This window comes from Anser cygnoides, chromosome 22 (assembly GCF_040182565.1).
Source record: "Anser cygnoides isolate HZ-2024a breed goose chromosome 22, Taihu_goose_T2T_genome, whole genome shotgun sequence".
In the NCBI taxonomy this organism is placed as follows: Eukaryota; Metazoa; Chordata; class Aves; order Anseriformes; family Anatidae; genus Anser; species Anser cygnoides.
Genome location: NC_089894.1, coordinates 8351507 through 8379012, shown reverse-complemented (window position 1 = coordinate 8379012; position 27506 = coordinate 8351507). Strand labels below are relative to the sequence as shown.

The window sequence follows — 27506 nt, the reverse complement described above, 5'->3', positions numbered from 1 at the left end:
GGGTTCACGTGGCGTTGTGCCCTGGGCACCGTCCCCTCACTGGTGTCCGGAACCAGCTGGGCCGGTGGCCATGGGAAGTGGCCACGTGGCATCGGTCCCACTGTGGTCGTGGTGCAGGGGGGCCGAGGAGAGGAGGGGGCCGTGGCCTGGGGCTGCAATCCCAGCAATGCCCGGCATTTCCCCGGCGCGGCCGCACGTGCCTCCCCCCGGCCTCCAGCGCGGCAGGAATGCGGCACGGGAGCCCTCGTGCGGGGCTGTCCCAGCTGGGGCCGCAGCGGCTGCCCCCCGAGACGTGCCCGGGGCCCCTGCGGGGATGCTGAGCTCCAGGTCCCTGTCCCTGGGTGCTCCCGCTCCTTCCTCCCGGTCCTTCCTCCTCCTCCTCTGCACCCCATGGACCAGCCTGGGCTCCCCTGGGTGCCGCCGTTGTCTTTGTTCTTCCCCCCTTTGGGTGCTGTGGTGTGGATGGCTCTGGGGGATGCGCAGCGGGGTGGGCTGGGGAAGGGGAATTCATCGTTCACCCACAGCTGTGGGAGCCCCCCCGGCGCACCCGGGGGTGTGCACGGTTTGCCATCCGTGCCTGGCTGTCCGGGGGCTCTGAGCTGGGGATTAAATCACGGGGGCTGGTGGCCTGTGGGGAACAGGGACCGGCTGCCCTGGTGCCGGGGCGCTGGGGGCAGCGGAGGAGCTGGGGGGCTCTGGTTGGGCTCCTGGTGGGGGAACGTCCTTGGAGAACCCTCCCTTTGCCACCGCCACCGGGGGGCTGCACCAGTCCCTGGGGGCTGCGAGAGCAGAGCGTGGGGCTGGGACATGTCCCTGCTGCGGGGGCTCTGCTGGGCCCCGTGCTCAGAGAGGGGTTGGGGGGGGGCTTTGGGACCCCCGGCTTCTTCCCCTGGGCTCCCCATTGCAGAGCCCCTCGCAGGGGTGCGCCGGCTGCTGTCAGCCCCATCCCGGCATCACCCGGTGCCCTGCGGCGGGCGAGCGGAGGAAGGAAGGAAGGGGCTGGGAGGAGGGAGAGGAGGAAGCGGGGAGGGTCGGATGCTGCCCGGGGTGATGGAGGAAGAAGGGGGCGGTTAAAAAACAAAACGAAAAACAAAACTAAAAAAAAAAAAAAAAGGAAAAAAGGGAAAGTGTGTGTGAAGCAAAACTTCAGGCCGGGGGGGGGGGGGGTGACGGGGCTGGGAACGCTGAGCGCCGCGAGCAGCTGGAGCCGGAGCCCTCCAGCGGGGCTGGGGCGTGCGGCCGCCCGCCTCCCCCCGCCTGTCCCCCCCCCGTCCTCCGCTGTGCACGGTGGGGGCCGTGCTGCTGGCGGGGGAGAGCTGCCAGCCCGCTGTGAGAGCCGCCGCGATGCGGCCGGTCCCCGCCATCCCTCCGCCAGGGGCGGCGAGGACGGGAGCCGTGGCTCTGCCGGCCACCGGCTGCTCCCACGGCTGAGAGCCCGCTCTGCTTCGCCCCGCCGCCTGCATCTCGTGCCCATCCCGCGGCCGCATGGTGGAAGAGAGCTCGGGAAGAGGGGAGCGGGGGTCCCGGCGGGCTCTGCGGGGCCCCCCGCCGGCCCCCAGCCCCGTGGCGGTGGTGGGCAAGGCGCTGTGGAGCGTGGAGCGTGCCGGCAAGGGCTGGCGGTGCGAGCGCCCCGTCGGCGTGGACTGCAGCTCGCCCGAGCCCCGCTGCATCTGGCTGAGCAGCCTGCGCCGGCACGCCGCCGCCCCCGAGCCCCGCTGGCCCCCGGGACCCCGGCCCCGTTGCGCGCCCCCTCGCACCGCCAAGGGCCGCAGGGTGAGAACCGCGCGCGGGAGTCGCTGCTTGGCTGGGGGGGAAGGAGGCGGGGGGCTGCAGGGTGCTGGTGGGGCCGGGCAGGGGTGGCCTGGGGCTGTGATCCCTCTGCTCTGTCCCCTGCTGGGGCTGGGGGCTCGGGGAGCCACGGCTGGGGGGCCGGGCTCGTGCCCTGCTGGGGGGCTCCGAGGCTGGGCTGTGCGCGGGGGTTTTGCTCGCTGTGCCTGGGAGGGGGACGCATCCTGCCCACCCCGAGGGCTCTGGGGGACGTGGGGAGAACGCTCCTTTGTTCTGCAGGAGCTGAACACCGCCGGGGGCTACCTACCCACGGGGGACACGACGTGGCACAAGGACCCGGTGCCGGTGCCGGGGGCGAGGGAGCGGGGGGGTACCGGGGCCGCCTGTCCCCGGGAGGTGCCGGCCGGCACCGCGTCAGGGCGGGCAGCGTGCCCGGTGCCCGGCTCCACGGCCGATTGTTGGGATGAGCCCCGGCGCGCGGCCCTGCCACAGCAGCGCTGGGGCGGCTTTGTGGGGTTTAGCGCTGGGGTTTAGCGCCGGGGCCGTGTCCGGCTGCTGGCGCGGGGCAGGGGAGGCTCAGCGGGGCTCAGGGGCGGCTTGTGCAAAGTTGAAGGCAGTGCCTGACGGGGGGGCAGAGCCCCCCTCCCTCTGCGGGGCTGGAGGTTTTGGGGAGCCGGGCTAATGAGCAGGACGCAGCTGCTCAGAGCGCACGAGAAACCTCGGGCTGCGGTTAAAATAAAGCCCAAAAGCAGGAGATCGCTGGCTCCCCGCGGGGAGAGGGGACGGGGCACCAGGGGCAAATGGCTGGGATGACAATTCGGGTGTCGGCCCCTCGCTGGGGCTTTGCTGTCCCCCAGGGGAGCTGCAGGAACCCGCGGGGCCGTGGGCTGCCTGGGGGATGTCCGAGCACACGGCTGGGGCGTTGCGGCCTGGAAAGCTCCGAGCTAGGGCGGGCGAAGAGGAAAACTGAGGCACGGTGAGCTGAGACTGGTGCGGGATGGTTCGCCGTGCCTGTCTCCTCACAGGGGTCTCTGTGGGGTCTCGTCTGGGTCTTTGCAGCGGGTGACTTCCCGCGCCAGGCTAGCTCAGGCCAGGGGGACGAAGCGGAGCTGGGGACTGAGGGGGAAGCCCCCCCCGACGGGGCCTGGGGGGCTGTAGAAGTCCTACAGGGGACTGGCGATCAGGGCAAAGGGAACACGGTGTGCTCCTGCCCGGCGTCCCCCTGTCCTTGGCAGCAGGGTCAGGGTGCTGGGTCCCTGCGCAGTCCCTCCTCCAGCACGAGGTCGGGACCTTGGGATGGAAGCAGCCGGGGGGGGGTTGTTTGCAATGCAAGGATCTCCCCCAGCTCCTCTGCAAGGTTGGGTTCAGGCTCGTGGGACCAGCTCCGGGTGATGGGCACCGGGCTGGGGTCACCTCTGGGCACCGGCCGCAGCACCTTCTCGCCTGGGGTCCTCAGCGCTTTCCGTGGTGGGTTTGCAGGGGGGGCCTGGGACCCGCTTGAGCATCCACAGCTGCGGGAGGAAACCCTTCTGTCCGCCCCGTGTCCCCTCCCGGTGCCAGCAGCTGGCAGCGAGCAGGATGCTAATGGGGCGGCTCAGCCTGTTGGGGAGGGGGAGAGGTGTGGGGGGGTCCCGGGGGCCTGCTGGGCAGCTGGTGCTGGTGCTAAGTGCTTGGTAATGGGCAACCCGGGCCTGGGGACGTGTCCCTGTGTCACGGGCACACTGGAGCCATGGCCACGGCTCCGACATGCCCGTGACACAGGGACAGGTCCCCGTCCCCGCGGGTCGGTGCCGCCGCTGGTGTCTGCACCGCTCCTGCCCTCTCCGAGGCTTGTCGGTGCTGGTTAAAATCAGCGGGGCACATTCAGCTGTCAGCTTAAAAATAATCCAGCGAGCCGGCGGCCGACACAATGGAGGGCGCAGAGGGGGACGGGCGTCGTGTCGCGGTGTGCGGGGCCTGGGGTCCCTGCGGGAGCCTGGGGTGCTGGTTCTGGTCATGTTTTGGGTCCCCACGGCGCAGGGAGGACTTGGGGTCCTGGGGGCGCGTAGGGCTGGGGGCATTGCCGTGCTCCACTCCGGTGCTGGGGTTTTCTGTCTCCCCGGTGCCAGGGTTTGGAGCATCACAGCTCTCTACCTCCTGGGGTTTCTGTGGGGTCTGCAAGTGCTCGAAGCCGCCCTCATCTCCCTGCTGCTGCCAGAGGAGGCGAAGCCTCCGAGCTTCCCCGCGTCTCTCCATGCAAGTCGCTGCCCCCAAACAGAGCTGCCGGGGGGGGCGTGGGGGCCAGGAGAGGGGCTGTGCTGGGGAGATGCCACACGGGAGCCCTTGGCTGGGGCCTGCGGGGCTGCGGCTGTGCCCTCCCCTGCCCCTGGAGGGATGGGACCCCCCCCGGCCCCCCAGCCTGGACGGGTGCCGCAGCCAGGAGTGCACGGGACACGGGGCACAGGGGGTGCAGGGAGCCCTGCTGAGCCGATCGGGCAGCAAAAGGGCCGGCTCAGCACAGGCGCAGACAAAGGCTTTTTGTGCCTCGTCCCTTTGTGCGTCCCTCTTCCCCTCCCCGCCTGGTTTTTGCCTCGTCTCTCCCTCATTCATCACCCCGCCGGCTACTGCTGCCCTCCCTCTGGCGGGGGAGATGTCGTCTGAATTTTAACACTCCTGGGGGAGAATCCGGTGGCTGCTCGGGCCTGGGCACCGCTGCGTGAGCGGAGCTGCCAGTGGGGACGGATCCGGCCCCGGGGGCTGGGTGACCGCAGCCGCAGCCGGGGGTCTGCTGGCGGAGCCCCCCGCTGCAGATGTGCGGTGCGGAGCCAGGCGTGCGGTGTGCAGCCAGGTGTGCAGCCAGGTGTGCAGCCAGGTGTGCAGCCATGTCCCCTCTGCAAACCTGGGGTTTCTGAGCTCTTGGGCCCTCTTGGCCCCGTCTGCTGCTCCTGGTGTGCGGGTGCCGCCGGCAGGTTTATCTGGCGGCAGCTCTTTCCCCAGCCTGCGGCGGGGTGGCAGGGGGTTATCTTGCTTGCAGGCACAGCCTGATCAAATATTCCCTGCTTCGTGCGCCTGGCTGGGCATGGAGGTGACAGGACGCGCCTGAGGGGGGGGACTCGAGGAAGGCCGCGTGGCCGCGCTCCGTGTCCCTGCGGTCCCTGTTTCGAGGCCGGGGGATTTGCGTTGCAGGCGCTCGCATGGGGCAGGGGCAGCACGGGGCCGTTTTTCTGCCACGAAGGAGCCCCCGGACACAGCTTCGTAGCAGAAAGCCCTGCGGAGAGCACCTCCCGGCACCGTGCGTCGCCGCCTTGCTCCGGCAGCTGGGGCCCGTGCAGGAAGGCAGCGCGGCGGCGCTGGCCCCGAGCTGGGGTTGGCTCCAGGAAGCGTCCCCTGCCAGCGCCCCAGCCCTGCCAGCTCCCTGCCCTTCCTCGGCCGTGGCCCTTTGCCCGCCGCCTCCCGGGAGGCCTCTTTCCGGCTTGCCCCAGGGCGCTCCTGGTTGTCACCAGTAATCGGAAGGGGACCTTTTGTCCCCGCAGCTCCGGCTCCCCTGGCCATGCACCCCCCTGTCTGCCCCCCTTCTGCAGCTTCTCCTCCGTCTGCTCTGTCCTGGGTCCAGTCCAGACCCAAGGCACGGCTCGTTCCAGGTCTCCCCCCGCCTTTTTTTCCCTTTCCACGTGCCTTCTTCCAAAACATCCCTCACAAGGAGGCTCTGGCGATGCCTTTGGGGTGGGCTCCGGGAGCTGTCGTTTGCTGCAGCAGGGCTGGAAGTCGGGAGGGATCTCCTGGGAGCCGGGGGGCTTTTCAGCAGACCCCGGGGCCGAGGGCCGTGGTGCTGAGCTGGGGCCGGCTGCCCGCACTCACCCTGCTGCATGTGACACCTCCCCCTTGTCCCCACAGCCGACGCCGGGCCGCAGAGATGGGGCGTCCCCGAACGACAACGCGCCCCCGGAGGGGCCCTTCCCCTGGGGGGGCCCGAAGACGGTGGTGCTGCGGAAGAGCACGCAGGGGGGGTTCGGCTTCACCCTCCGCCACTTCATCGTCTACCCCCCCGAGTCGGCGGTGCACTCCCCGGCCAAGGTAGGGCTGGGGCTGGGGGCGGGGGGACCCCGGTCTGGGGTCTGCTGGAGAGGGGGACCTGGGGGCTCAGAGGGGCTGGGGGACGGCCAGCTGGTGCAGGATGCTTGTCTGTTATCTGGGGGCATGGGAGGATTCGAGGAGCCATGGAGCGGGCCATCCATTGCCCGCCTTGTCTGGGTGCCCCCACCCATGGGTGGCCCCGAGATGGGGGAGCCGCGGAGCTGCTGGGAGCCGCATTCTGAGCAAGCAGCGAGTGGGCAGCGCCTCCAGGGACGTCCCGGAGCCTTTCTGGCTGGGGACACGGCCGTCTGTGGGAACGGAGACGGTGCCTCAGCACCAAGCAGCAGCCCCAAGGCTCAGACAGCCCTGGGAACAGCAGGGAAAGACGATGTTGAGCCCCTGGCATGACTGCTGGCTGCAGCACACATCCTGCCCCGGACCCCGCGGGCAGGGAGTGGGGACGTCGCAGCAGGACATGGCTCAAGCCAAAGGAAAGCGCACGTGGCCGCCTGGGAGCCCAGGAGCTGGCTTTTCAGAGGGTGCTGGACCAACCCTGCGGAGATGCAGCCCTGCAGCAGAAACTGGGGCTCCTGCGGGCGCTGGGACTGGCAGAAGCGAGGTGAGGGCGGCGTGCCGGTCCCCGGTGGGACGTGCCTGCAGCGCAGGGCTGGGCGGCAAGCTCAGGGTTTCACAACGTGCTGCCTGTCAGCTGGAGGCGTTGGGCTGGATCTGCCCTGGGAGCCAGGCAGCAGCTTCCCGGCTCCCCTGCAGCCCTGCTGCTGCGCCGCTGGGGCGAGCGACCCGAGGATTTCTCAACCCCTGCACCCTGCGAGCCGCCGGCTTTTGGGAAGCCCCCCGGGCTACGCCTGTCTTGCTCCTGCAAGCTCCCAGAGGAAGCTGCTCCTGTCTTGCAAGCCTGGATTTGGCCTGGTCCTTTGGTCCCCCCATGCTGTGAGGGCAGGGGTGGGGACGTCCCCTCTCTGTCTGCGCCCAGGGGGTGAGCAGGAGGCGTCTGGCTGGGGAGCCCCCTCTGCTCAGGGCCACCTCCACAAAACCAGCCCAAATCCCTCCTGCTTCCTCTGCCTTGCTGGCTGAGCCTGCCCTCTCCCTCCTGGATTTTGGGGCTGGGCACTAGGCAACCCCGTGCCTTCGGGTGGGCTTTGCTCATCCCCACCCACCAGCAGCACGTTGTTCCTCTGGGACGGATGCGAGGGGACCCCAAGCACCCACCCGGCAGCTTCCTGTGTGAGCCGTGCCCTCGGCACGTGAAAGTGACCGGCCAGCTCTCCTGCCACGGCAGCTCCGAGTCTCCTGGGGTGTGACGTCCCCCCCTCAGCCTCGTGCACACAAAGGGGACGCGTCCGGCAGCCGCACGGCCCAGTGCTCGCCGCCCTCCGCCAGCAGACAGGGAAATGCTGTGGGAAGTGAATCACGGGGTGGGGAGAACCAAGTCGCCCGTGGTCCCGCTGCCAAAGCCGGGTCCCGGTGTCCCCAAGTGGCAGCACTTTTCCCCGGCTCCCGCTTCTGCTCCCCTCAGCCCTTCGTGCCTGCCCTTCCCTGCCCGTGCCAGGAGCGCAGACCTGAGCCGCCTGCGGCACTGCGGCGCTGCCAAGGGAAGTCGTGGGCACGGCCCAACCCCGCTGCGAGCCCGCGGCGCTGCTGCCCCTCCTCGGACCTGCACGACTCGAGGGCACCCTCCAGGAGCTAAGGGCAGATTCTGCCCCGCAGTGCTGGGCGCAGGACGGAGCGCGTGGTGCTGCCCGGCGTGGCATCGGCACGGCAGGGCCGGGAAGGGACCGGCAGAGACCCGCAAGGGACGGATGCTTTTGGGAAGGAGCTGGGAATCGCTCCCGGCACCCGGTCTGAGCCAAACCCGGCACTTCCGAGCTGGCAGCGCAGGGCGCGGCGCGGCTGGCTCGGCACCCATGGGTGCCGGCGGGCGGCCAGGTCTGGGGGCTGAGTTTCGGTGGCGCTGACTCAGCAGGGAGGGGGGCGGCAGCTCCGCATTCCTCGCGCTCCAGCACCGTCGCGTCCACGTCAGCGCCTTTCCGGGGAGCGGGGCTGCCTGGGGGCCGGGCTGGGCGCTGGGGCGAGTTTGTGCCTCCTGGGTCCCCCGAGGGTCCCTCGGCAGCCCCATGGTTTGGTATCGGCACCGTGGCAGCTGCTCGGTGCACAGGCAGCGGTGCGATGGTGTCCCACGTGCCGGGTGTGTGCCGGGGCTGCGGGACATGGCTTTTCCTTCCCTTTGTGCAATGGGGAGGTCCCCGAGCCCCCTCCTCCTCGCCAGGAGCATCCCCTCCTCACATTGCGGGGGAGACTTGGCCCTTCCCAGTGCCCCAGAGGGCCGTGCCCATCCTGGGCACACCGGGGCTGTGCCCCACTGCCCTGCAAAGGAGCTGGTGCTGGCAAAGCCTCTTGCCTGGAGACGAGGCAGTGCTTCGCTCTGGCGATGGCAGGATCAGGTGCTTGCAGGGTGAGAAACCCCCTTCCAGGCACCTGGCTCCATCCTCAGGACCTGCTTGTGGGGCTGAGCAGCCCAGGGGGCAGCCGGCTCCACAGCGGGGCTGGGGGCTTGGTGGGATGGGGGCCTGCACCCTGTGCCCTGCCCAGGCTGAGCACCTTGGCTCTCCCGTGGCTGGGAGGGGAGGGCCGGGACCCCCCCGGCACCCCTCCTGCAATGCAGCAGAGCATGGCCCAGGCTGCCTGTGGCAGAGCTGTCCCTGCCGGGGGGCTGTGCCCCAGGGGCACTGCAGTGGTGTGGTGTGGGTGCCTGTGCACCCCTCTGGCCCTCCACCCCGGGGGCTCATGCTCTCCCCGGGGAGGCTCAGGGGCCCCAGAGAAGGACAAGCCCCACTGCCCATGCAGGCACAGCAAATTCACACTCCCTGCCCCAAAACCGGCCCCTTCCCCAGCAGCTTGGTGCCCCAGGGCCAGATCCTGCTCTCGGCTGCCACCGGGCTGCGCTGACGGCCCTGCGGGATCCGGTGTCAGGAGTTAATTTTACCCTGGCTACGCAGCCTGGGGCGGCAGAGGGCAGAGGGACGGACGGACGTGCGGGTCCGCGAGGGGCTTTGTGGGGTGCCGCCGAGCTGTCCTGGCTGGGGGAATCCAACCCCACCTCTCCATCCTGTCCCCTCCGGGTCCCCCTGTGGTGTCCGTCCTGGCCCAGCCACCAAATGAGTGTTTTTCTCTTCTCTTGGCAGGAGGAGGAGAATGGGAACCGAGCAGGTGAGCGCCGCCACTGCGCGGGGGCTGTGGTTGTCAGAGGGCTCGTGTGGGTCGGAGTGGGGGCTTTGGCCAGGTCGTGGTCAGCCGTCTCCGCTGGTCGGTGGCCACGGTGCTGGTGGCACAGCCCCAAACGGAGGCAGGCAGAGAAGCAGCACAGTGGCAGCTTGGGGACACGCGGAGAGGCAGGTGGGCGCAGTGCCCCCCTGGGGGGTTCGCTGTGCCGCAGGGGCTGTCCCAAATCAAGGGAGCTGGGCATGGGTCAGCACCCGCACCCGTGGCGCACGGCTGGGCTGAGTTCGGGTGTCTGGGGACAGGGACGTGGCCTCTCTCCCCTGGGGGCTGACGGTGATGGGAGAGAATGTGAAGGCGTCAGAACGCATCGACGCGCTGGCGGGCTGACGAGGCACCGCGGGGCCGGGCGGGCTGGGGTGCTGAGACCCAGCGCTGGGTGCCCACGGGGACCGGGGGGACACCGGCCTCGCTGTGGGGGGGGGGGGGGTCCCCAGGGAATTCAGCATCCCGCATCAGCACCGTGTCCCCACCGCCCTTCCCCTGCCTGCCAGCACCAGCCCGAGCCACCTGCCCACCACCTGCCCGCTGAGCGCTCGCAGCGGGGGACGTCCCCTGCCGTAGCAAAGCACCGCAGCCGCTGTAGTGCCAAGGAGGAGTTGTGGCTGCTTTGGGGGCAAGGGGAGCTCAGGGGACCCGCAGAGGGGTCTCCCCCACGCAGGACCTGTGTTTCGCAGGTTTCGCGGGCTCAGTGGGGCAGAGGAGGGACGGCCACGGGCCAAGCGTGCAAAAGCCTGGCAGGGCCGGGGGCGTGCGCAGGTGTGCACGTGTGTGCGGGGTGCCTGCCTTGCTCCTCGCGGGGGGCTGGACCTGGCCGTGCCGATGGCTCCCTGACCCTCTGTCCCCTGGGAGCAGGTCCCCCCCGGAGCCGCCTGGAGCCCATGGACACCATCTTCGTGAAGAACGTGCGGGAGGACGGGCCGGCGCACCAGGCCGGGCTGCGCACCGGTGAGCGGGGCATGCCGCGGGTGCCGCTGGGTGGCAGAGCCAGGGAGGCTCAGAGCTGCTGGTGGGATGGGCACAAAGCTCTGCCTCGTCTGCCAGGGCTTTTGGGGCTCGTTTTGGTCCTTTTCTTGCATTCCCTCTTTTCCCCCCTTTCTTGCTACTGCCTGTTGTCATCCCTGGGTGGAGATGCCCTGAGCAGTGCTGGGGTCCCCACGGCTCCCCTTGTCACACGGGACCAGGTTCTGCCCCTGACCAAAGCCCCAGACGTGTCCAGTCCCTGCTGTGAGGGGACAGTCAGGCGTCCCCACCTCCCGCACGCTCGGGGTGACAATCTCTTTCCCCCCCCTCTGCAGGGGACCGGCTGGTCAAGGTGAACGGGGAGAGCATCATCGGGAAAACCTACTCGCAGGTGATCGCCCTGATCCAGAACAGGTGAGTCCCCTTCGCAGGGGGCTGGCACGGGGCTGGGAGGAGCACGGGGCTGGGCAGAGCCCGGGAGGTGACGTGGAGGGGACATGTCGCAGCAGGCACCGGGACGGTCCCCGGGTGTCCCTGGGTCTGGCGGAGCCGTGACTCACTCGGTGCAGCGGGGGAACGGGGACCGGCAGCAGCGCGCCGTGACCGGTGCCTCTGCCGTGGGGACGGGGACATTTGTCCCCTCGCGGGACGAGGATGCTGCGGCTGCTCTGCATTGCTGGGACTTGGTGTGAGGTGCTGGCAGGACGAGCCCCATCGGCAAGGCTGGGGCAGGCGAAGGCGCCGCGGGGACCCGGCACAGAGGACCTCACCCACGGGGGCAGGCGGCCCGCGGCCCTGGCCGTCCTGACCCCTCACCCCCTCTCTCCTCAGTGACGATGTGCTGGAGCTCTCCATCATGCCCAAGGACGAGGACATCCTCCAGCTGGTGAGTCCCCCGGCTCGGCCGAGCCCTTTGCCCCCGGCTGCCCCCAGCCCGGCTCAGGGTCCCGGTGGCACCGGCGCTGAGTCGGGCGCAGATCCCGGAGCCGGGCGGTGAAATTCCTCCTGCCCCTGCTGTTTGCCGGGCGGGTGCCAGGGACCGGTTTGGTTTCCAGGGCTCAGGTTCCCCGGCGTGGCCTTCCCGGGGTGTGCCGGCATTCCTGCGGTGTGCGGCTGGGGGGCGGCTGTCCTCCCCGCCCCGCGGCAGCCGGCAGAACCCCGAGCAGCCCCGCGGGGAGAGCCAGGAAGGGAGGAAATGTGCAGGCAGGCCGGGAGAGGGGCTGCTCTCCCTGCCTGTGCCCATCCTGGTTTTTTTTGGGGGGGCCAAGTGCCCCCGATCACACTGGTGCCTGGGGGACACTTGGGGACAGGGCCCCTGCGAGGGTCAGCGGATGCAGAAATGGCGGCACTGGGGGGCTCAGGGGCAGAAGGGCTGGGGAATGTGCCCCCTGTTTTTTGGGGGGCATCCTCAGGCGTAGCTGCAGGGCTGGGTGCTCTGGGTTTTAGGGTCTGGCTCATCCTCAGAGCCCCCCAAGCAGCTCCAGCGGCGGTGAGCCGCTGACCCCAGAGGGTGGCTGGAGCCCAGGGGGCTGGGGGAGGTTGGTGGGCGCCTCTCCTGGGGTCTGCTCGCGCCAGGACCTGCCGCTGGTGTCCTCGCCGGTGTCCTCGAGCAGTGGCACGGTCCCCAGAGGGATGGGGGTGGGGGTCTTGCAGCCTGGGGGGGGCTCTCACATCTGTGCCTTCCCCGGGCCCTGAGGTTTCCCAGGGCGTGGAGTCAGAGGCGCCTGTGAAAAGCGAGAAGGGAAAGCCAGGGCTCGGGGACGGGCCAGCCCGTGCGTCCCGGGGTATTTTGGGAAGCAGGAAGGGGGGGGTGGCCGGGCGCTGCGTGGCGGCGGGGAGAGCGGAAGGGGCTGGCGGCGGCGCTGCTCGGCCCGGGGGGGGGGGCCTGTGGGAGAGCAGGACCGGGGGGCTGCAGCCCGCCCTGCCCAGCCTGAGCCGATGGTAACGAGGAGAGAGCGTCCCTGCGGGGTCCTGCCCAGGGGTGGGAGCGGGGTTTGTGGCCGCGGTCCCCCCCCACCCTGACCCCCTCTGTCCTCCCGCAGGCGTACTCGCAGGATGCCTACCTGAAGGGCAACGAGCCGTACTCCGGCGGGGCGCAGAGCATCCCCGAGCCCCCTCCCATCTGCTACCCACGCAAGACGTACCCCTTCCAGGCGCGGGGCGCTGAGCCGCCCCTAGGCCAGCCTCCGGACCCCCGCGCCCACCGCCCCGCCGGCCCCTCGTCCCCGCTCAGCACGGCCGCGCTCGCCGGCGCCCGCAGCGAGGCGGGTGGCAGCCCCGCACACCGCCCCGAGGAACCGCAGCCCGGGGGCCCCCCGCAGCGCCCCGCCGTGCCCCACGGGCGCCCCGGCTCCTTCTCCCGAAGCGGCTGCCCCAGCTCCAGCGCATCCTCTCTGCCCGAGCGTTACGGGGTCCCCCCCGTCGCCTCCTCCTGCTACGGGGGCCCCAAGCACCTGGCGGAGCACCGGACTCATTGCGGCTTCAAGGAGGGCGGCGGGGGCCCGCGGGTGCCGGGCCGGCAGGAGTGCCAGCAAGCTCTGTCCCGCTGGTTCTGCAGCCAGGAGCCGCGGCGCAGCACCTCGGAGGAGCGCCGATACGCCATGCCGCCCCGCTACCGCAGCGTGTCCCAGGACCGGCTGGGGGGCTCGGCGGCCCCCCGGGGCTGGCCGCACAGCGCCTCGCACGACACCCTGCTGCAGCCCGCCCGCGAGGGCTGGGCGCACCGAGCCCGCTCCGACCACGGCCTGGGCCGCTGCGGGCGCTCCATGGAGGTGCTGGAGCCCGGCGCCCTGCTCTCCCCTCGCCTCGACCGCTCCGCGTGGCCGCCCGAGCGGCTCTGCCGAGCCACGGCCGCGGGGCCGCCCGGCACGCACGGCTCCTTCACGCCCCCCTCCTCCTCCTCCTCCGCCTCGCGGGAGCCGGCAGCCCCCGTGCAGAAGCACCCGTCGCAACCCAACCTACAGAGCGTGGACGATTCGGGCTACATCGGCTACCGGAGCTACAGCCCCTCCTTCCAGCGCCGCACCGGGCTGCTGCACGCCCTCTCCTTCCGCGACCCAGCCTTCGGTGGCCTCCCAACCTTCAGCATCACGCAGCGGCCGGCCGCCACGGCAGCCCCGTTCCCAGAGAGGGCAGCCCCCGTTGCCCCCCTGCCTGCTGGCCCCACTCACCCCGGCCCCCCGCTGGCCCCCGAAGCCCCCCAGGAGCAGCAGCTGGAGAGCAGCCGGGTGCCCGAGCAGCACGAGGACCGGAGGGAGGAGGTGGTCCTGCGTCAGAAGCCACCCACGGGCCGCAAGATGCCGCCCCCCCTGCGGCAGATGAACTTTGTGTTCCCCGATGGGGTGAAGGAAACGGACATTTGCGACCCGCCGGCAGCCAGCAGCAGGGGGGAGAGGCCGGCAGCCGAGCGGCCGGGCCGGCGCGTGGCCCCCTTGGCGGCCCCCGAGGACTCTCTGGCATCCATCCCCTTCATCGGTGAGTCCGGCAGCTCGTCTCTGTTGGCCCTGCTCCAGGATGGGCAGTTCAGTGAGTGCCCCACGGCAGGGAGGGCACCGTGGGGGGCCTGGTCCCAACGTGGGGTCCCCAGGGCAGGGTGCGGTGGGGGTCAGGGTTGCGGTGCGAGGGTCTGGGTGCAGCGGGGGCTTCTGGCTTTGCTGGGGGTGCAAACCCGCCACCTGCCATAGGGGCCAGGGGCTCCCAGCGTAGGCTTTCCTGTCCCATCCTGCCCTAAGCCCTCCTGCCACCTCCCACCCCTCTCCCGCAGACGAGCCCACGAGCCCCAGCATCGACCTGAAGGCCAAGCACGTCCCTGCCTCCTCCGTCGTCTCCAGTGCCATGAACTCTGCGCCCGCCGTTGCCACCAGCCCCTCCTCGCCCACCTTCGCCTTTGCCCTGAGCCGGCACTACTCGCAGGACTGCAGTAAGTGGGGACGGGACGGGGACAACCCCCGGACCTGGAGCTGGGCTGGCAGGGGCAGATGGGCTCACTGGGGCCGGGGGCTGCAGCTCTGCCCCCTTCACCCCCTCGGGACACCTTCGGCACCTGCCCGAGCCCTGCAAAGCCCCGTGACCGTGTGCTTTGTCCTCCTCCCCCTCGCAGGCAGCATCAAGGCCGGCCGCCGCTCTTCCTACCTCCTGGCCATCACCACCGAGCGCTCCAAGTCATGCGACGATGGTCTGAACACATTTCGGGACGAGGGGAAGATCCTCAGGTAGGGCTGGCTCCTGTCGCCCGGCCACCACGCGGGCGCCGTCCCTTCCCCGACGTGACCCCGCTCACGGGGCTGCTCTCTCCGCAGGAGGATGCCCAGCCGGGTCCCCAGCCTCCGCATGCTGAGGAGCTTCTTCACCGACGGGGTGAGTGCAGGCGGCCGGGGCTGGCGGTGCCGGTGGCACGGAGCCGGGGGGTGGCAGGGCCAGGCACAGCCGATGCCAGCACCCGTGACCCCGCGCTCCGTCTCACCCCTGCAGTCTCTGGACAGCCTCGGTACGTCCGAAGACACCCGCTCCAAAAGGCACTCCACCTCTGACCTCTCGGACGTCACGTTCAGCGACGTGAGGAAGGAGGGCTGGCTCCACTACAAGCAGATCCTCACCAAAAAGGGGAAGGTACGCGGGGACCCCCGGCCCGGCCAGCGGCACGGGGCCCGCGGGCAGCTCTGACGGCCGGACCCGGCTCCTTCTCCCCGCAGAAAGTCGGTGGAGGCATCCGGCAGTGGAAGCGCGTCTTCGCCGTGCTGCGCACCCACTCGCTGTACCTGTGCAAGGACAGGCGGGAGGCAGTGACCTGCGGCCCGGCCCCAGGTGAGGAGGAGCAGCCGATCAGCATCCGAGCGTGCCTGGTGGACATTTCCTACAGCGAGACCAAGAGGAAGCACGTCTTCCGGCTGACGACCGCTGACTTCTGTGAATATCTCTTTCAGGCAGAGGATCGGGAAGACATGCTGGCCTGGATCAAAGTCATCAGGGAGAACAGCAAGGCCGAGGGCGAGGTGAGAGCCACATGGGGCTCCCGGCTGCCTCTGGCTCTCCCGGCACTAACCGCCTCGGCTCTCTCCGGCTCTTTGCCTTGTGCTGCTTCCCCAGGCCACGGCCAGCCCGTGCTCGGCCGGGCAGCGTGGGGCTCGCCTGTCCTGCGCGCCGCGCCGTGCTCCCAGGGGTGCACGGGGGCTGCCGGGCACCGCGGCATCCAAGAAGAGCGCGGCTCCGTCGGCTTGGCCAGGCAGGGTGCGCCGAGGTGCTCGGCACAGGCGGCGCAGCTCTCGGAGCATCGCGGCGGCTCGGCCAGGCAGGGGCTGTGCCAGAGCTGCTGGTTGCGCTTGGTAGTGCAGCGGCAGAGGAGCGCGCGTGGCTTGGCTGGAGCCCCGTCCGTGGTGCATCAGCACCCTGGGGCGCGTTGGTGTCGCTGTGGCTGCGGGTGAGACCTGCAGGGAGCTCCCTGCCTGCGCCGGACACGGTCCCCGTGGTGCTGCTTGTCCTCGGGGCTGGCGCAGGGTCGGGGCTGAGCCCTCGCTGCGGTCTGTGCAGTGGTTGCTCGGGTCTGAGAAGGGAGAGCTGCTCCCGGGGCCGCGGGCTCCACCGGAGGGGCTGCGCAGGGCTGGATGTGCCGGCGCTGGGCTGGTGTGCACCATCTCCCTGTGGTGCCGCGATGGCCTTGGTTGGTCTCAGCGTTGATGCCGGGATTGTGGCACGGCTCCGGCCCTGGGGGGTGCGTTGAGCTCGGAGCGGTTTCTGGTTCGCTGCGGCACAGCCCCGTTCGGGGGGCGCGGGGCTGGCAGCGCCGGTGCAGGGAAGGTGCTGCCGGGTTGGAGTACTTGGAGTTGTCTGGCTGCCCGCTGGGGCCAGGACCCTGCAGGGAACACCCTGCAGGGAAGGGTGCATGGCTTTGGGCACCGTGGGGTGCAGTTCGTGTGTCTGGTTCAGGCAGGTGGAGGTGTACGTGCTGCAGAGGGCTGGACTTGAGCCTCTGGGGCCGGCTTGGAGCCCCTGTGCTGCTCGCGTACGGTGTGCCATGGCGAGGAGCGCCGGAGGCCTCTGCGGGGCAGCGAGCGCTGCCGGGCACCGGTTGTTGTGGGGCACCAGGGCTCGGGTCCTGCCCTCACCCCGGCTTGGGGCTGGCAGGCGCTGGAGGTGCCTCTCGGCGAGGAGCGCTGGAGGCAGGCGCGGGCTGCGCCTTGGCCCCGTGTGGCATCTGGGAGAGCGTGGACTTACCCAGGGCCTCTGGAGAACGCGCTGCTCAAGCTCCCCCTTCCCCTCTTGTCTCTGCCTCCCCAGGACCCCGGTTTTGCCAGCCAAGCGCTTATCAACAAGAAGCTAAACGACTACCGGAAAGTGAGGTATGGACCCCAGGGCTGCGGGGCGCGAGCGGGGCACCCTGCCCACCCCTGGACGCCCCAGGGAGCAGTGGGCACTGAGCAAAACCAGTGCCACCCGCAGTGGGGCAGCACCCCCACGTCCCAGCTGCACTAGACTTTGCTTGGGGTTCAAGAAGGGCCTGATTCGGGCAAGCTCCGAGCAAGGGGTTAAAAGGGCTCGGAGCTCCCACGGCACTGGCATGGGGCTCAGCCCTGTGATCCCCCAGAATGGGGTGCTGCCCTGTGGGGTCAGCGCCAAAGGGCAGGAAGGGCCCCGTGAGCACCCATGGGGCCGGGGCAGGACCCTGGGCAGGCTGGCAGACACCGGGCCTTGCGGGGGGGTTTGGTGGGGGCCCATCCACGGTGCTCGGTCCCGGCTGTGCCTCCCTGACCCTGCTCTCCTCACAGCCCGGCGGGTGCCAAGCCCGACTCCTCGCCCAAGGGCTCCCGTGGGCTGGGGATCAGAGCCGAGTTCCTAAAGCAGACGGGAACCAGCGCACCCCGGTCCCCGAGGCAGGATGCGGCCGTAATGAAAGGTAGGTGCCCCCCTGCGGCACGGGGAGCTCTGGCACAGCAAACCTGCGCGCTTCGCCGGGAGGGGTGCCCGCACGCTCACCCCCGCAAGCGCAGCAGGGATGCTCTTGCTGTTTGTCCATCCTGACTCTTAACAAATAATCCCGTGGTTGTTTTTCGCCCAGATGAGAGCAGCTCCCAGAAAGCCCCTTGGGGCATCAACATCATGAAGAAGAACAAGAAATCTGCCCCCCGCGCCTTTGGCGTGAGGCTGGAGGACTGCCAGCCTGCCCCGGACAACAAGGTAGAGCGCGTGGTGGTGCCTCGGCCAGGGGCAGCCCCGGGGACCCCACACAGCCCCGCACCTCCCTCACCGCTCCCTGTCCCCGCAGAACGTGCCCCTGATCGTCGAAGCCTGCTGCAAGGTGGTGGAGGACCGCGGCCTGGAGTACATGGGCATCTACCGCGTGCCCGGGAACAACGCCGTGGTGTCCAGCCTGCAGGAGCAGCTCAACAAGGGAGCCACCGAGATCAACCTGCAGGACGAGGTGAGGCCCCCCCACGGCCCCGTCCCTGTGCCCCTGGGGTGCTCCTGGGGCTGTTCTCCTGGTCCCTGTCCCCGTCGCGTCCCCGTCTCCATGCCGTGACCATCCCCGGGGTGGCAGGGCCGCCTAGTGGATGCTGTCTGCAGCGTGGGCGGCAGCTCGAGGCCACGTTTGTCTCTTTGCATCTCATGGCCCAGTGGTGGCACCGGCCTTTCCCTGCTGGGTGCGGGGTGGGGACAACACTCCTGCCGTCCTCATGGCTGTGGTGGCCTTGGTTGGTTTCCCTCTCGGTGTTGGTGGCCCTGGGCTGGGGACTTTATCCTGCTGGTGCCTGGGTTTGCCCTGGTGCCGTCCCGCTGAGCAGCCCCTTCTCTCCCCGCAGCGGTGGCAGGACCTGAACGTCATCAGCAGTCTGTTGAAATCCTTCTTCCGAAAGCTGCCCGAGCCGCTCTTCACTGACGGTGAGTCCCGCACCCTGGCCGTGGCACCTCCCCGCTGCGCCCATCGGCCCCGGTCCCTGTCCCTTCCCTGCCCCTCCATGTCCCGTCCTTCTGGGACACCCCCACCCTCTGATCAGTGCACCCAGGGGTCCCTGGCCCCAAGGGGCGTCCCTGCTTCCCCTGGTCCTGACCCCTGTCCCTTTCAGATAAGTACAATGACTTCATCGAGGCCAACCGGATAGAGGATGCCAGTGAGAGGATGAGGACGTTGCGGAAGCTGGTAGGGAGACGGGGCAGAGCCTTGCTGTCGGCAGCGGGGGGCACCGGCCGCTTGTGGGGCGAGCAGAGGGGTGACCCTGTGCCTCCCACAGATCCGGGACCTGCCAGGTCACTACTACGAGACGCTCAAGTTCCTGGTGGGCCACCTGAAGACCATTGCGGACCACTCGGAGAAGAACAAGGTACTGTTCCCTGCCCGGACTCAAGCCCCCCAGCTGGGGCTGAGCCGCAGCTCCCGGTGGGGTAGGAAGGGAGATGGCACCGGGGGGGGTGGCCACAGGCAGGCACCAACCCCAGCTCTGGTTGCAGATGGAGCCCCGAAACCTGGCCCTGGTGTTCGGCCCCACGCTGGTGCGGACGTCCGAGGACAACATGACCGACATGGTGACGCACATGCCCGACCGCTACAAAATCGTGGAGACCCTCATCCAGCACGTAGGTGGCGTCGGCACGACCTCATTGTCAGCGGGGCTGGAGGGGGGGCTGCTGATCCCCGCGATTTGGGGCTGGGAGCTGCCTGGGGGGAGGCACGTCAGGGTGGGGGACTGCTGCACCCCAGGGCTGCCTGGCTGGGCCCTAACCCCTCTGCCATCTCCCTCTGCAGTCAGACTGGTTCTTCAGCGACAAGGAGGACAAGGGCGAGAAGGTGAGTCCAGGCCGGGCCCGGAGGCGGGGGCAGAGCGGGGCAGAGCCCTGGCACAGACCCGGTGGCCATCAGCAGCCCCCTGACCGAGCGTCCTGTCCCTTTGCAGACCCCCGTGGACGAGAAGGAGGCGCAGTCTGTGCCCAACATCGAGTACCTGCTGCCCAACATCGGCAGGACCGCGGCGCCCGGCGATGCCTCAGGTGAGGAGCCATGCCTGGGGCAGGGTCCCCCTGGTCCTGGCACTGGGGCACCCCAGTTGCCTCTGGCCACTCCATCCCCACGCTCACACCGCCACAGGCAGCCGGCCAGGCTCTCCATGGCTGCAGCTCTGTGCCAGAGCGTGATGTGCCCGTGCCCTCCTTGTTGGGATGCGGGGACACCCATGGGTGCTGGCAGAGCCCCCTCCCTGCCCTCTCCTGTCGCCCCTGCTCCGGTGGCTGCTCATCCCCTGCGACCCGGCCGAGTGGCACCTGGGCCACGACCGCTGCGGGGCCCCTGCCCGTGCCCCCCCTGTTCTGCTCACGCTGCCAGCCCAGAGACCGGGAGACTTTGACGTTCGACTGATTTCTTATGTTCTTTCCTTGAACTTCTCTGTGCTGTCCTCTTCCTCCTCCTCCTCCTCCTCTTCCTCCTCCAGCGGACCTCCTCGAGAGCTAGAGCGGGTACAGTGTTGATCCTGGGTGCATTGCTCACGCACTAATTCCTCCGGGTGACCACGAGAGAGCGGGAGCAGGAGGGGCGGGGGGGGGGGGGGGGGGGGGTCTGTCCTGCCCAGCCACTGTCCCCAGGGCTCCCCAGCATCGGGGGGCTCCCGGGCCCCAGTAGAGCCCAAACTCCTTCGACCCTGGTTCTCCCCCCTCTTTGGTGGGTCCCTGTGGTGTCTCTGGGGCTGGTGCTGGCACACCCCGGCAGGGGCCGGTGCCAAGTGCCCCGGGACCCAAATGCCGGGCTCTGGGGTTCCCCATTCCCTGGGGAGGGCTCAGCACCTTTCTGCCTCCCCCTCTCTCGTCGTCAGCAGCTTCTAACCCCATCCTGGGCTGGGGCCTGCGGGGTGGGAGAGGGTGTCTGTTGTGCTGTCCTTGTCCTTCGAGCCAGGCTGCCTGTCACCCCCCACGTCCCCACCTGTCCCCTAACCCACTGGGGGGCGCAGGGCAGCCCCACGGCCTGTCCGAGCCCCCCCCCTGCTCAGCCCATCACTGCACTTGCCCCGTCGCAGCCCCCAGCGCTGGTATTGAAGCTGCTCCCCATGTCCCATGCTGGTGACGTGGTGGTGGCAGGGCCGTGCCCCAGTCCTGTCTGTGCCCCATGGCCACGGGAGGGTTGGGGTCCTGCGGCCGTGCTCTTGGCAGCGCGAACTGTGTCTGTCTGCCTGTGTGCCCCCCCCTCGCCCCCACTCCGTACCTCAGGGCTCTGCAGTGACCAGCGCTGCAACGGGCGAGCGGTGCCGGGGTCCCCATGTGGGACCAGAGCCTGCCCACACTCCAGCTCCTTCCTGCAGCCTCCCAAACCCGCTCAGCACCAGCACCCCTGCATGGGGCTGGCTGGGCCGATGGCTCCAGTGTGTCCCCGTCCCCAGTCTGGGGGAGCAGAGCAGCGTCCCCGGCTCTGCCCACTGAACCCCTGCCCCAGCATGCGCCCACCCTGCCGGGGCCTCGCTAACCCCCTTCTCTTCTCTCTGCCTTACAGACTCGACCCACAGCGGCTCTGCCAAACTGAAGGTGAGAGGGGTCCCGGGCTGGGGCCAGAGGGAGCGGGGTAATGCCCCCACCACAGCTGGGAACCCCGGCTGCGGGGACGGGGTCCATAGCCTGTCCCTAAGTTGTGGCACCCCTGTCCTTCCAGGGCACGTGGCCGTCGCGCAAGGAGCCGTCGCACCGAGAGCTCCTCGCCATCCCCTTCATCTCAGCCGTCAACCGCAAGAGGAAGAAGCGGCGAGAGGCCGAGGGCTTCAGCAGCAGCACCGATGACGACGTGGAGCACAGGGACACCAAGGGCCAGGAGCAGGAGGATGAGGAGGCCACGGCTGCCACGCCGGGGCCTGGCAAAGCTCCCCACGGCCCTGGCACTGAGCTGGCAGCCCCCAGCCCGGCGGGGCCGGAGCAGGAGAGCGCCTTGGAGCCCGGGGGCAGTGGGGCCGAGCCGGCGCCGGACGCCCGCTCCATCGTGTCGGGCTACTCCACCCTGTCCACCATCGACCGCAGCCTGTGCTCCGAGGTGCAGTCGGTGGCCGAGAGCCGCGGAGAGGAGGCGGACGACGAGCGCAGCGAGTTCAGCCACGTGGAGACGGACACGGAGAGCCGGGAGGGTGCTCGGGCCAGGCTGGGGCAGGTGGAGGGGGGCGCAGGGGGCGAGGACAAGGTGCCCCCCGGGCGCCCCTCCTTCAACTCCCACCGCCTCATCCAGTGCGACACGCTGGCCCGCAGGAAGCTGGGGCGGCCCCGGCCGGCCGGTGAGACCCCGGTGCCTGCCGGGGAGGGCCAGGGTGGCTGGGCCCCCCCTGGGCGGCCCTCGCTGCGGGAGCAGCTCCGGCAGCGCCTGCGCGCCTCGGCCGACGACATGGGGGTCCGCCTGCGCCGAGCCCACTCCCCGGAGACGCGCCGCAAGAAGAGCAGCTGGCGCCGGCACACCGTGGTGGTGCCCGGCGGCCTCAAGGACCTCAACTTCAACGAGTGGAAGGAGCCGCGGGGGGGCCTCGACGTCCCCCCAGGGCCCTGCCTTGACAAGGACTCGGGGCTCAGCAGCCTGGAGTCCACCAAAGCCCGGCCCACGGCGCCCAGCCCGGCCCAGCCCGGTGGTGCCACCAAAGCACCCAGCACCAAGAGCCCCCCGGGCAGCCCTGGCCCCCCAGCTCCCGGCCCTGCGCCCCCCCTGCGCTTTCCCCAGTGTCTCTGACCTCCTGGAAGGCCCCCCCGGGGCTGCCGGCTCCCCCCCCCTCCAGCTGGGGGACAGTGTTTAATTTAAGGACTCGCATATGTTCTTGTATTTAATTGTGCTCCTGACAAGCTGCTTTTATTTAACGGCCTCCCTCGCGACGCCTCTCCGTGGCTCCGGTGCAGCGGGTGGGCCAGGAGGGACGAAGCCACCTTGTCACTGGGGCCCTGCAGGGTCCTGCACTGCAGCCTGGCCCCATCCCACGGTGGGGGGGTGCATGAGCCCAGTGTCCCCCCCACCCCATCCCCTGCTCCCCCAGGCTGCGAGGTCCCTGCCCCCCCGGCAGTGCCGGCCCTGGGGCTGCCCAGCTGCGGCGGTGCGAAGTGCGGGCACTTCCCGGGGTGCTGCGGCTGCGGCTGCCCCCGCCGGAGCCCTCCCCTCCTGCCCCCCCCCGACAGCCTCGGGGAGGGGACCCGGGGACCTCGGTGCCCTCGCACTGTCCTGTGCCTGGACACGGCGCGTGTGGGGCCGCAGGGTTTGGGTGATGGCGGTCTTGGGGTTCCCATCTGGGTGTGATGGCCCCCGCGGGATGTGGCGGTGACGCGGCCTGGCTGGGGTCTTGCAGGAGCGGTGTTACACGAGGGGCTTGCTCAGAGCAGCACCGTGCCATGGGGACGGGGCACAAGGTGTGTCCCAGCCCCTGTCGGACCCAGCAGCCCCCAAAGCCCTTGCTCACCCTTCTAACCCCCCCCCCCGCCACCGTCCCCATCTCCCCAGGCTTCCCGTCCCGGCCCGAAGCACTTTAGGAAGGGGGTGATGTGCTGCCACCTCGGGGGGCACGGCTCGGCTGGGGGACGTGGGGACATGGGGAGCACAGACACGCGTGTGCCAGGGCCCGGCAGCTGCCCCTGGGGCTGGGGGGGGGCATCAAGTCAAGTCACTGTCACTGTTACACGTCGTTCTCATACGTTATGCAAATATTTGCTGTAAAGTTCCCCCCCCCCCTTTTTTTTTTTTTTTTGTAAATAGTGTCTCTAAATGTGTAACATATTACAAAGGATTTATAAGGATTTTGTAAGAAGTTTTGCTCAGCTGAAAGGCCAGCCCCGACCACACAAAGCGCTGGACCACTGTTGACTTTTTAAACCCTTCTGCATGTGTACCCCTGGCGTGTTGTACGAGTCGGTATATGCAAAACTGCAAAAAACCAACCAGCCCCAACAAAAAAAAAACCCTGCTTTGGAAACTGTCCTCCTACGAGTCCCGGTCTATATAGTGGAAATAAACTGGTTATTCGAGGAGAGTTTCCTGCTGTTATTGCTGCGCCTTCCAGCTCGTGGACCCCGTTTCCTCCATGCTGCAGCCCCCAGGCACTGGTCCTGATCCTGGGGAGGGCTCAGGGCAGGGGGGGTCCCAACCCTCCCGCCCCAGCACCGGCACTGCAGCACGGACACAAGAGACCAGGCCTGCGGGGAAAAAGTGCCATAGAGAAAAGAAAGTATTTTATTAAAGCCAGACACTCTGATAGAAAAGAAAAGTAGTAAAGGGAAAAGAAAAATAAAAAGCAACCCTTTGTCATCGGAGTTTGCAAGTTACAATGGTCACGTTTCGCACAGAACTACCCATGGCATCCATACAGAGATACAGAGACTACGCTACAGCCGGCCCGGCCGCGGCGAGGCCAGCCCGCGCCCTGCCCGGCCCCGCCGCCGCCCCGGCGAGTCCTTGGTTTTGTTTTTGTTTTCTTAAATTTTAAAACAGTTCACAAGAAAATTCATGCTAAGAGACACACGACATTGTAGAAACCCCAAAACAGCCTCTAAAGAGTATTAGGAATCTTTTTTTTTTTTTTTTTTTTTTGTCCTTTTAAAAGTTGTAACCTTTTCTTAAACAACATTCAGACGAGTAAAGCGGGGTGCGCATGCAGCGGGCGCCTCCAGACACATGCACGATGCAGGCAGCGCTTGTTTTTTTTTTGTCTTTTTTTTTTTTTCCTTTTTTTTTTTGGTCATTTTTGCAACTTTTTTTTTTTTTTGTCTCTTTTCAGGTTAAATCAGAATCAAGCAGATTTTTTTTTTTTTTTTTTGTTCTCTTGCTTCAGCAAAAGCACCAGGCTCGGTGCTCACACACAGTTTGCATGATGCCATGAAATGACGGACGCACACGCACGCACACACGCAGAGACACGCTCACATAGAAAACCAGCCTGGTGGGCAGCCAGGAGGGGTGGGGGGGGGACAAGAGAAGGGGGTGGCCCGGAGCTCCACGTGCCCCCGCCGCAGGCTGCTCTGGGGCCGGGGTCCCGGTGCACCCCTTGGCAATGCTCGGGCGGGCAGCAGCCAGCACCCACAGGAAGGCTGGGGCGCAGCGAGGGGCTCTGGACCTCCCTCCCCCCCCCCCCCCCCCAGGCATGAGCTCACTCACAGCTGCAGAATGCCCCCCGTTCCCCCCCCCCCCCCAATTCACTCTGTGCAGGCAGGGGTCCCCCATGCGCTGCCCTGGGCGCCCCGACACCACCCGGCGCAGGGCACACGCCAGGGCAGGAGGATGCTGCGGCACTGCCGACAGCTCTGTGCATGCATGGCCACGTCCCCATGGGGCTGGAGGCAGACGGGACACCCCCACAAACACCCTGCACCCCCCCAGGGCTGGCTGCAAGGTGCTGAGCCCTGCAGTGGAGCGGGCCCCGGGTGCCCTCGCACCCCTGTGCTTGGGGTCGGGAGGGATGGGGGCACGGCCAGCCCCGCACGGCCACTGGGGCAGGGAGGGCTGGGGAGGGGGCCAGGCACGGCCCCTTCCCAAAAATCCATAAGAAGCTGTGGCTTTGCTACAGTGTTTCACTTTGGTACCAAGAAAAAGTAATTACAAATTAAATTAAACGCATCAAGTGACTGCTATTGCTGCCAGGAGCCGCTGCCCCCTGCCCCAGGTCCCGGCCTCGACGCGTGGCCCCGTGGCTGTCACCGGCAGCCACCGGCCCCGGGCTCCTGGCCCCGACCCCGACCCCGACCCACCGCTGCCTTGGTGAGGGGCAGGACGGGGACGGGGACAGGGACGGGCCACAGAAGGGGGTGGAAGGAGGATGCCAACTCAGCACGAGGGCTAACAAGCCGCTAGGAACCGACCCTCTCAAAATCACAAGGAGCTATAGTTTAACCGGGGAAGAAAATCCACCCCCTAATATACCAGACATGAAGAGATTTATTTCTTTTCTTTTCTTTTTTTAAATATTTATATATATATTTATATTACGTATATTATATATATATAATATGTAAATATATTTTTTAAAACAATATAAAATGTTAAGACACTTCACTTAAATGTAAAGAGTTGCTTTTTGCAATCCAAAGAAATTGCATCATGATTTTTTTTTTTTTGCTTTTTTTTTCTCTTTGTTATTCAAAAAAGGCTCGTTCTTCTGTACAAAAATGATTGATATACAAAAAAAGAGAGGGGGGAAAAGAAGAAAATAATAATAAAAAAAAACCAACCCAACGACGAACTAGCCAACGAAAGGAGTGATTCGATCTCTTGTTGCACTGCGGGTGGACGGCGCGCTTCACAACACGGCATTGAACACAGGCACACGCGCGCACACATGCACACACGCACACACGCACAGCGCTCCCCTTGCACACCCGCCGGGCTGGGCTGGCAGCGGGGGGCTGCAGGCAGGCGGCCTGGCCCCCGGCCCCCTGGGCGTCATGGCAGGGCTGGGGCTGGGCTCATCCCCAGCGACCACCCCCGGTGCTGCCCCGTCCGGCCCCGCTCAGCCCGCTGACCCCAGCCCTGCTGCAGGGGGGGCTCCGGGACACCCCGAGGGCGCTGGGTGATGGGGAGGGGGACACGGGTCCGTCAGGGTGTCCCCGTGCAGGCAGAGCCCCCGGGCATCGCGGCGTCCCTCTGCCCCAGCCACCACGATGACCCAGACGAACAATTAAAGTGCTACGTTACGAACCTACAGTGATGGGGGATGATCCCCGGTGCCCCCCCCCGCACCCCCTTCCCCTACCCGTTTCCGCCTCCCCAAATTTTACATGCTCGACCTCTGGGCGCCCCAGCAAACCCCGGCCCCCCCGGGCACCTCAGGGGCACCCAGGCTCCATCCTGGCCACCCATCCCACGGCAGAGCGAGCCCCATGGGGCCGGGGGCTCAGGATGCTCCTCGGAGCCAGCACCGACCTTCGGCGAGCGCCGGAGCGAGCGCGGCCGCAGCTCTGCCCACGGAGGCCCGGCGGGCGCGGACATCGTCCCCTCGGGGCTCGGCGGAGTTGCGGCGGCCGAGAAGCTCAGCGGGGAGAGCGGGCGGCGGGCAGGGCGAGGGGCGGCGGGGGCGTCCTCGGCAGCCGCTTTTTGCCCGCTTTGCGCCCCCCGGCCGCCTCCTTCGGCTTTTGGGCGGCTGCCGCCTGCGCAGGCGGGGTCGGGCGCCGCGCCGCGTCCTTGTTGCTTGAAGCTCGTGAAACTGGTGGGGTGAAGCTCTGAGAGCTCTTAAATAAACAGAAAACGGCGGGTGGGGAAGGGAGGGATCGAGAACCAAAAACGACAGCAACCCAAACGAACCAACGAAAATAAAAAAACAAAAGAAAGAGGGGGAGAGAGAGAGAGAGAGAAAGAAACAGAAAGTGGCTGGTTGGCCATTTTGGAGCAAGATGTGAGACAGAAGTCGGGCCGTGCCGGAGCAGAGGCAGACACAAGTCGGGCCGTGCCGGAGCAGAGGCGAGACAGAAGTTGGGCCGTGCCGGAGCAGAGGCGAGACACGAGGTCGGCCACATTGGAGCAAGACATTTAAAACAAAGAGAGGGACACGTGGCGATGCCTCAAGGTGCCTCAAGAAGACAGTCCAAGGGAGGAGCACAAGGAAGAGAGAAGCCCGGCCCCAGGAGCAGGAAAACGGTTGGATGGAGCTGGCAAGGAGGCTCAGAATGAGATGGATGAGTTCCTTGCCCCAAAGGAAGTCAATACAGGGATGGATGTTCTGCCAGATGCAGGTTTTTCTGAGACTGCAGGGGAAGTCTCACTAGCCTCTTTAGATGGTCTAGCGGCCTAGAAAGAAAAGCAAGATTCAAGGAGGAGGAGGAGGAGGAAAAGGGGAGGAAAGTCAAACAGTTTCTTAAAAAAAGACCAAAAAAATAAAAGAAAAAGGAAAAAAAAAAGGAAAAAAATAAAACAAAATGAAACAGGAGTTTGTTCAGAAGCAGCATTGATTTAGGCCTGAGGTCAAGCAGCTGGAAAAGGTCCACCACAAACAGAGCACGAGATGAGCTGGTTCCACGAGTTACTGGATGGGAAGGGGGCACCCCCGAGAGGAGCAGGAGAGAGACAAGAGAGAGAGAGACAGACAGACGGACACGTGGACAGACACGCACACACAGAGGCAGGCAGGCGGAGGGGAGAGGGGAGAAAGGTGGGGTGGGGGGGGGGGACAAGAATCGCAGTGTTAGGCTGGGCACGCAGGCTGCGCGGTGCCTGCCCCAGCCGGCGGGGCTGCCGCAGAGGTGCTGTTCATCAGAGCCGAGCGGGGCCGCCCGCGCCGCAGGGATGCTCAGCAGCCCAGCGCCGGCCCCGGGGGAGCCGCACTCCTCTGAGAAGGTGGCAGCGCCCACCCCAGCCCCTGCGCCCACCTGCGCCGCTGGTGGCACCGCCAACAGCGACACGAAGCAACCCTGCTGCTGGCGATGACAAAAAGGGCTCGTGCGAAAGCTGCTCCGCACGGAGCCGGGGCGGAATGCACGGGGAGGGTGCTCACAAAGCCTCC

General features: G+C 67.7%; 2 protein-coding genes across 14 annotated transcripts in view; one reads left to right on the top strand and one right to left on the bottom strand.

Annotated features, from left to right (window-relative positions):
* ARHGAP23 (Rho GTPase activating protein 23) overlaps window positions 1-23051 on the top strand; it is a 37091-nt gene extending 14040 nt beyond the window's left edge. For 2 of the 3 annotated variants that reach the window (XM_066981868.1, XM_066981866.1), the window contains exons 2-24: window positions 5662-5841; window positions 9045-9069; window positions 9994-10086; window positions 10437-10515; window positions 10933-10987; window positions 12144-13575; window positions 13865-14020; window positions 14201-14312; window positions 14400-14457; window positions 14572-14709; window positions 14793-15092; window positions 16375-16436; window positions 16863-16990; window positions 17153-17271; window positions 17360-17515; window positions 17895-17973; window positions 18159-18232; window positions 18324-18413; window positions 18541-18666; window positions 18836-18877; window positions 18984-19077; window positions 20564-20595; window positions 20720-23051. In XM_066981868.1, the coding sequence (XP_066837969.1) occupies window positions 5662-5841; window positions 9045-9069; window positions 9994-10086; window positions 10437-10515; window positions 10933-10987; window positions 12144-13575; window positions 13865-14020; window positions 14201-14312; window positions 14400-14457; window positions 14572-14709; window positions 14793-15092; window positions 16375-16436; window positions 16863-16990; window positions 17153-17271; window positions 17360-17515; window positions 17895-17973; window positions 18159-18232; window positions 18324-18413; window positions 18541-18666; window positions 18836-18877; window positions 18984-19077; window positions 20564-20595; window positions 20720-21769 (4680 nt within the window). In that variant the 3' untranslated portion in view covers window positions 21770-23051. Of the gene's footprint in view, window positions 1-1359; window positions 1774-5661; window positions 5842-9044; window positions 9070-9993; window positions 10087-10436; window positions 10516-10932; window positions 10988-12143; window positions 13576-13864; window positions 14021-14200; window positions 14313-14399; window positions 14458-14571; window positions 14710-14792; window positions 15093-16374; window positions 16437-16862; window positions 16991-17152; window positions 17272-17359; window positions 17516-17894; window positions 17974-18158; window positions 18233-18323; window positions 18414-18540; window positions 18667-18835; window positions 18878-18983; window positions 19078-20563; window positions 20596-20719 lie in introns of those variants that run through there. The other variant, XM_066981867.1, reaches the window with a different exon arrangement.
* A 177-nt stretch (window positions 23052-23228) lies between these two features.
* SRCIN1 (SRC kinase signaling inhibitor 1) overlaps window positions 23229-27506 on the bottom strand; it is a 70778-nt gene continuing 66500 nt past the window's right edge. For 10 of the 11 annotated variants that reach the window (XM_066981869.1, XM_066981874.1, XM_066981873.1 and 7 more), the window contains one exon: window positions 23229-26794. In XM_066981869.1, coding sequence (XP_066837970.1) covers window positions 26669-26794 — 126 coding nt within the window. In that variant the 3' untranslated portion in view covers window positions 23229-26668. Of the gene's footprint in view, window positions 27030-27506 lie in introns of all 11 variants that reach the window. The other variant, XM_066981872.1, reaches the window with a different exon arrangement.